We start from the raw sequence: 8,256 nt of genomic DNA, 5'->3' as shown, positions 1-8,256 counted from the left end.
CCTAGCGTTATGAACTCAGAGCAACCTGCCTGCCTCCAAAGAGCCGCTATTTGCCAGGTAGGAGTGATGGTGGTGGGAGGAAGCAGGAGCTGGATTATGGGGGCCCACGGGGAAGGGTCCGAGGCCTTCAGATCTTCCTGCCCCTGAAATTCGCCCCAAAGTAAAGCCCACAGTCCACTCCACTGTGCTCTGTGTCCTGGCGGCGGGGGCGATCAGGAATAGGGGGTGTGGGGTGTTTTTCTTTTGGGGGTGCAGGGTGAGTCGCCAATTGCTGTCCTTTTGCTTTACAAATTCGGCCTTGGCCGACTACTGGCGTCGAGTCCACTTGGACTTTGCAAACTCGGGGTCGTCTTTCCCCAGGGCGAAGCCAACAGCTCAGGCCTTTATTTGTGTGTGTGTGTGGGGGGTCCTTTTCTCCCTCAGCCCTGCGTTTTGGGGGTCTGTACGGTGCTGTCTGCAGGGATGCTAGGCTTCTCCGCAGCCGCGGGGCACACGGCGGGGAGGCGCAGCGGAGTCGCTGAGTAGCCGGGACACTGGGCAGTTGGGGGCGACGGGTCCTTAACGGCCTGGGGGAGGGGGGCAGCAACGGCTGGGGGGCGGCGGGGGCGGGGCCTGACGAGCAGCCCCACCAGCCAATGGGAAGGCGCGCGGCTGGTGCGCGCGGCCAATGAGGGGCATCGGCGGCGGCGGGGGCGGTGGCGGCGGGGCCGGAAGCGGGCCACCCCTCCCGAGAGTCGCCGCCCGGGGCTGCGGCCACTCGGCAGCTAGGCGAGCGGGAGGGAGGCAGCGCGGGCCGTCCCGCAGCCACAGCCCCCTCAAGCCTCTCGGCCCGCAGAGCCTCGGCCCGTGCCCCGCCCGACCGCCTCCTCAGTGCCTCCCAACCTCCTCAGTCCCCGTAGCCCCCCGCGACCCCCTCAGTCCTCTCAGACCCGCGGCCCGGCCGCCCGCCCCTCAGCCGCCCGGCGGGGGTCGCGGCCCTCCGCCATGTCCTCTTCATCGTCGTCGCCCCGCGACGCGTTCGAGGAGGAACGCGTCTACGAGAGCCAGGCCAAGCGCCTGAAGACCGAGGACAGCGAGCTCGACTTCGCGGCCGGCGAGGCGGCGCCCCGAGCTGGGGGCGAGGGCCGCTTCCCTCCGCCGGTAACAAAAGGGCCGAGCGGGCGGGCGGCCGGGGTGCGGGTGCGGGCCGGGGGCGCAGGCTTGGGGGTCCGGATGCAGTCCTGAGGGGCCGCGGGGTCCGGGGGCGCAGGCCTGGGGGTCAAGGGGGTCAGGGGAGCCTGAAGTGGGAGGCCTCGGGCCGGACCCTGAACTTGGGGAGGAGGACTTCCGGTCCCGGCGCCCCCGGAGCCCTTTGTTCAGGGGGCGTGGAGCGATCTCGGGCCCCCACCCCCAGCCCGGTCTGGGCTGCGCCCGCTTCACCCCGAGCGGGGTGCGGGGGACAGGGGCTACGGGCCACGGCCTGGGACGCGGTGCTGATGGAGTCCCGGCCAGCGAGGGAGCGACACCACCCAGAAAAGGGGGCGACCTGTCCCCTGAGAATGGGGGCGACCTCCAGAACAGGAGGCGCAGGCCTGCAGGGACCCCCTTTTCCGAGCTTCGCTTCTCGCCCCGCAGCGGGAGCCTGCAAGGAAAACGGGGGCCGGCTGCGCATGCCACCTTTCTAGGAGCAGAATCCTGAAAGTCATGTGGGCCTGCAGGACCCCTCGCCCCCACCCCCGCTCAAAAGGGGCTCAGTGGAACGCGGGCCTGCAGGGCGCTCGTGCCCGCCTCGCCTCCGGGGGACACTCGGGTGGGTGGGGTGACTTCGCGCCTCCGACGCCGCGGCAGTGCCCCGCGGGCGAAGCCCCCCCCCCCCACCGCCCGGGCCGCGGGCTCTTCGCGCTGTGCCCCCTCCCTGATCCCCGCCCCCCAAGTCACCAGCCCCAGCCCGGTTGCAGGGAGGGAACGCCACCCGCCGCCACCCGACCCGCGAGGAAACAGGAACCTCTTCCCCGGGCCGGGCCGGACAGTGGGAGCCTCGCGGGTGCCCAGAGTGTCTCCGGAAGTGCCCGCGGGGTGCTGGGCTGCCGGGGACCAAGATCCTCAACTGCCCGCTGGGTGGGGAAGCCATGCCAGAGCAGCTTCTGGAAACACTGGACTGGGGCGGCAGCGGGCCGGGGTGCGGGGTAGGGCTTGGCGGGGAGGGAGGCGCTGCCCGCGCGACGAGCCCTCGCTGGGCTGGATGTGGGGCCGCCTGTGCCTGCGTCTGGCAGCTGTAGAGACGCGGCCGAGGCTGGCCTGCTCCAGGGGGGCAGTGAAACTGACTCGATTACAGTGATCTCACTATAGAACTAACACTGCAGCACAAATAACGAAGGCATGCTTCTCCCTTTTTAAACACTTTAAAATGTGATTTGGGGTAGTTTTTTTAAGTTACTGCAACCATGGACACATGTACGTAATCTGATTCATTAGGATAGGAATTTTCTGAGGGAAGTTGACTGTCTACATGTTGTTACCCAGACCCTGCCTGATTCATCCAATGGAAAGGGCTTGGCTGTCTCCGTGGTCTGTCCTTCAGCCCAGGGAAGAAATCTTTATGGTCAAATTGTTAAGGTGCAGACTAAATAGACTAAATACAGTTCTTTCATCTGTGGATGGAAGTTTGCAAAGTGCAAGTAAGACTTGAAATATTTATGTTGTTTGGCTTTTCACAGTTCTGCAGGTGCTTTCAAATATAGTAACTATCTTTGAATAGGAAAGTATTTGAGAAAAACGGTGGTTCTACAAACGCTTCTACTTTAAAGATCATTGTAGATGATTATGATGTTTGAAGGTGTACAGAGAAATGAGAGTATTTTGGATATGAAACATTAAGATTTGTGTCCCCTGGAGAGTGAAAATTCCTAGTATTCCAGATTCACTGGACCACGTTATTGAACAAACTTAGGTTGTGGAGGTTTGTTCTGTGTATTTGATTTTTATGGGTAAATTGTGTATTTAAATCTAGCAGCATGACCATCACAGATTTCTGTGTTTGCCTTTAATAAAACCCATTGACTTACAAATATTGGGGTTTCACTTGTGAGTTGAATTGGGAAGTTACCTAGTAAAGGTCTACTTTTATAAAGATGTATCACTAAAAATTTGTGGGAACTTTCAGGATTTTGTTTTGTTTTTCTTTTTTGGCTTTCTTTTGTTTGTTTTTCCCAACAGAACAATTCTCAGCTTTGGCTTTAGTGGTATTGAGGATTGAACTTGGAACCTTTAGTGCCATGGGCATGAAAGCCTTTATGCACAATCACTATCTTCCCCTCAAGCTTTTCTGTTACTCTATCCTGCTAATATTGAGTGAATAGGCATATCAGCAGTTGTTAAATTTGTTTGCTGGTGTGGAGAAAATGTAAGCTAGGGTTGTTTTCTTTTTCTCCCTACCAGTGCCTGCATGACAACCTTTTTTTTTTTCTTTCCATTTTTCATTTGATAGAGGATGAAACAGATGAAAGAGGGAGAGACAGAGAGATAACTGTAGCATTTCTCTACTAATGCTTCTTCCTCCTGGGAATTGGGAACTTGAACTTGGGTCATTGTGCATAGCAACCATGCGTGCTCTACTGGTTGTGCCACCCGCAGACCCCGTAAATTTCTTTTTAATAAATGAACTTGAGAGAGAGAGAGATCTCAGATGCTAGAATGAAAATGTAGATCCTAGGAATTCCAAGCAGTAATACCAACAACAAAAAAGACATCAGGAAGAGGATCTGGTTTGAATTCTAGATAATGTGGTTACAGTTTAGTGGTCTGAATTACAGAGATGCTAAGACTGTTGTGTTGGCTTAATGGATGAATGTGGGATGGGAGGTAGATGTGCTCTGTTAGTTAAGCTTCCTCAGGAAAGGCCTAGAGACCTAGACTGTGAGCATAGTAACAACCCTTTGGGGAATGAAATAGTTCAAGGCTGTGCACCCTAGAGGCAAGTATTTTCTGGCAGTACTGACTTGTGTCTCCTTCACTAAGCTGCTACAGTGGAGTGAGGGTTCTCCGGCTGAGGTTTGGGAAAGAAATGAATGAAAAATAATGGATTTGTCAATTTTTTTAAATAATTATTTCTTTATTCCCTTTTGTTGCCTTTGTTGTTTATTGCTGTTATTACTGATGTTGTCATTGTTGGATACGACAGAGAGAAATGGAGAGAAGAGGGGAGTCAGAGAGGGGGAGAGAAAGATAGACATCTACAGACCAGCTTCACCACTTGTAAAGTGACTCCACTGCAGGTGGGGAGCCGCGAGCTCGAATCCGGATCCTTGCATCAGTCCTTCACCTGTGCTTAACCTGCTGCACTACTGCTCAACTCCTGGATTTGTCTATTTTTAAAAAAAATATTTATTTATTCCCTTTTGTTGCCCTTGTTGTTTTTTTGTTTTAGTTGTTGTTGTTATTGATGTCACAGTTGTCAGGACAGAGAGAAATGGAGAGAGGAGGGGAAGACAGAGAGGGGGAGAGAAAGATAGACACCTGCAGACCTGCTTCACAGCATGTGAATGACTCCCCTGCAGGCTCCCCACCTGCAGGGGAGTTGGGGCCTTGAACCCAGGGGTCCTTATGCTGGTCCTTGCGCTTTGCGCCACCTGTGCTTAACCCGCTGTGCTACTACCTTGACTCCCGTCTATTTTGGTTTTTTAAAAAATTTATTATTTATTTATTCCCTTTTGTTGCCCTTATTGTTTTATTGTTGTAGTTATTATTGTTGGATAGGACAGAGTGAAATGGAGAGAGGAGGGGGAAGACAGAGAGAGGGAGAGAAAGATCACCGCTTGTGAAGCAACTCTCCTGCAGGTGGGGAGCCAGGGCTTGAACCGGGATCCTTACGCCGGTCCTTGTGCTTTGCGCCACCTGTGCTGCTTAACCCACTGCGCTACAGCCCGACTCCCCTATTTTGGTTTTAACGAGTGTTTCTTTGTGTTAGTAGATATAGTGGAAGGAGTTAACCAGAGCCACAAGCCCAACCGAGGCCGGTGTCTTGCCTGTTTCTCTGTTACCAGTAAACTTTGTGACTTAACTACCCTGTGGAACTTAGCTTGCTACTCATCACATCAGGTGTTCGGATTAGATGATGACTGTGAGTTTTTTTTTTTCTTTTGGCTTGTAGGGCTATTGCTAGGACTACTTGGTGTCTGTTCTAAGAAGGATCCACTTCCTGGCGCTCCCCCCATTTATTACTATTACTTTTTTTTTTTTTCTGATAGAGCAGCGCCAAAGGGGCGAGAAAGACACCAGCAGCACTACTTCATTCCACAGCCCCACCCCATAGGTGGGGACTGGAAGCTTGAACCCAGGTCTTTGTGCCTTCTACTGGGTATACCACCTCCTGACCCCTGTGAATTTTCTTTTAAAAAAATATTTTATTATCTTATGTGAGAGACAGGAAGAGAAGGAGAAAGGGAACCTCAGAGCATTACTGGCACATGTGCTGCTAGGATCAGACTCTGGACTTCATGCTTGACAGTTCAGTGCTTTATCCACTGTGCCACTTCCCAGCCACCCCATATCATTAAAAAGTTACACTTTAGCTTCTACTATATGCTTGGTTCTATTTTTGGTGATGGAGGGAGGGTATGATAGTAAACAAACAAAAAAAATTGGCATAAAAAGTCTTTGATTCAAAATCAGAAAACATAAGTAGAACCTGAATTGGAACTGGTGTATTGCACCAAAGTAAAAGACTCTGGGGTGGGTGTGGGGGAGAATACAGGTCCAAAAGAATGACAGAGGACCTAGTGGGGGTTGTATTATTATATGAAAACTGGGAAATGTTATGCATGTACAAAACTATTATATTTACTGTCGAATGTTAATTCGACATTAATTCCCCAATAAAGAAATTAAAAAGAAAAGTCTTTGATTCAAGTATACCTTATAGCCATACAGTGCCCCTCCAAGATGATGGGCATATGCTCACGGAACCCAGAACTTCTAGGCCTTAACTTGCAGTGACTGAAGAAACTGAGCACCTCTGTTGTCTGGGAGGAGGTTCCTTCCCCTGAGATCCCCAATAAAAATGTGAAACTAGATGTATTTACTTATTTATCTTTTTTTTTTTTTAATTGTCACAGGGTCAATTACCAGTTGGATAGGAAGCCTACATGATAAATCCACTGCTCCTGGTGACAGTTTTTTCCTTTTTTTTTTTTTTTTTTAGAGACATTGAGAAGGCAGGGGAAGATAGAGAAGTAGAGAGACACCAACAGCATTGTTTCATTACTCATGAAACTTCCTCCTTGCAGTTGGGCATCAAGGGCTTGAACCCAGGTCCTTATGCACTCAACTGGGTGTGCTGCTGCTTGGCCCCCTAGTTTTTATTTATTTATTTTTTAAGCTGTTACATTGAGCCTTCTAAGTGAAAGAAAATTAAACAGTGTGACTCAGCCACTCTGTGACTACAAGGAAGCAAGAGACCATTTGCTTATAGTGACAGCAAAGCCTTACACTGCACACTTCTATGTGAAGACTGTTGCTCAGCATTCATGGGTGGATGGATACATTTGGGAACTAATGCCACTCTGTGACCTCTACTGATGAACACCAGACCATTTCCCTGTCCCATCCTTCGTAACACCCTGTGCTCAGGCCCTAGTGGTATACACCTTGGCATTGACTGCCTTTGGTCCTACCCTGAATTCATGATTCTTATTCTGAAATATCTTACTAATAAAGAAAAATCAGAGTCTCCATCACTTAATCCTTTCTCCCCTCTGACATTAAGTACAACTTTGTAAACTTGCACTTAGAGCAACAAATACTTAGATAAGCTTACTCAAAATAATGGCAAGGGAAGGGAATTTATCAACCCATCTAACTGGGAGAGTCAGGTTGTGGTACCAGTTTGTGCATGGCTGAATTTAGGTGTTTAGCTGTTATTTAGACTTGATTCTATCTCCATTTTTGTTGTTCTGTACTTATATAGTGCTATGGCAAAAGCTAAGTTTACACTCTTGTAGTTAGCAAGTTAGCAGGTAAAGAGAACACTACTCCTTCAGTGCCCACTTTTGCTTCCTCTGATCAACTACCTGTCCACCTCCACTCGCCCACTCAGCTAATCTCTGGATGACCTCTTGAGTTGGAGAGGCATGACTAGGTGACTGGTAACACCAGTGGGATAATAGGAGTTGAGTTTTTGCGTTTGTTTTTTTAACCAGACAAAAAGAAGGTATTCTGGCAAAACTAAGGGACTTTTGCTACATGAACAAAAAGTAAAATGAGAAACCAAAGCAGCACTGCATTCGATTTTTGTCTCTGTGCCATGTGTGCTTAACCTACTGTGCTATCGCCCAGCCCCGATTTTTGTCTTTGTTGTGGTGCAGGGTATTAAATCCAGGGCCTCATACATGCAAGATACCTGCTCTCTGGCTGAGTCACCACCCAGCCCTGAAGATTTTTTTATTAAGTTCCTGGAATTTTGGTTCTTTTAAATTTTTTTCTTTATTAAATGACTGAATGTACTCAAAATCTTCTAATATGAAAAGTAAAAGGTTTTTCTATTTTAGATCTGCTATTTTTGTTTTAAAACAGACTTAAGTAGAAATATAGTGTTTAATTTACTAAGAAAAACAATGGAGGATAGATAGCCCAGTGGTAGCACACCACACTTAAAAAAAATAACTTTTATTATTGACAAGATTGTGGTATAAGAGGGGTGTACTTCCATATAATTCCCACCACCAGAGTTCTATATCCCCTCTATTGGAAGTTTCCCTACTCTTTGTCCCTCTGGGAATATGGACCAAAGATCTTTATGGAAACCAGACTTTTGTGCCTGAATTTGGGAGGCCCAGGTGCAGTCCCTTTCACTAACAAAAGTTCAAGCTCAACAGTATTCTGGTCTCTGGCACTCATTTAATAATAAATACGTCTTAAAAAAGAGGGAAAAAAAGAAAAAGCATGAAGTTTAAGCATAGTACTGAGTGGAAAAAAATACTTGTAATGGTGTGGTGGCACATAGTTGGATAAGAGGTGAAATTGTGTCTACAGAATATATAGTCATGAATAAAAGTTTAATTAAAAAAAATATGGGGGGGGGACAGGTGGTAGCCCACCTGGTTGAGCACACATGTTACAATGTGCAAGGACCCAGGTTTAAGTCCCTGGTCCCCATCTGCAAGGGGAAAACTTTGCACGTAGTAAAGCAGTGTTGCAGGTGTCTCTTTGGCTCTTTCCCTTTCTATCACTTCCTTCCCTCATTTTCTGGCTGTCTCTGGCCAGTAAATAAAGATAATTTTT

The 8,256-nt window shown here is 49.1% G+C and overlaps 1 protein-coding gene across 4 annotated transcripts in view; it reads left to right on the top strand.

Moving 5' to 3' along the window:
- The first annotated feature begins 708 nt into the window (after positions 1-708).
- HNRNPLL (heterogeneous nuclear ribonucleoprotein L like) overlaps positions 709-8,256 on the top strand; it is a 47,360-nt gene continuing 39,812 nt past the window's right edge. For all 4 annotated transcript variants that reach the window (XM_060186908.1, XM_007520993.3, XM_060186907.1 and 1 more), the window contains exon 1: positions 709-1,140. In XM_060186908.1, coding sequence (XP_060042891.1) covers positions 985-1,140 — 156 coding nt within the window. In that variant the 5' untranslated portion in view covers positions 709-984. The remainder of the gene's footprint in view (positions 1,141-8,256) is intronic.

Source organism: Erinaceus europaeus, chromosome 3, assembly GCF_950295315.1.
Source record: "Erinaceus europaeus chromosome 3, mEriEur2.1, whole genome shotgun sequence".
In the NCBI taxonomy this organism is placed as follows: Eukaryota; Metazoa; Chordata; class Mammalia; order Eulipotyphla; family Erinaceidae; genus Erinaceus; species Erinaceus europaeus.
The sequence above is the reverse complement of the archived record's forward strand: the minus strand, read 5'-3'. Positions and strand labels throughout refer to the sequence as shown.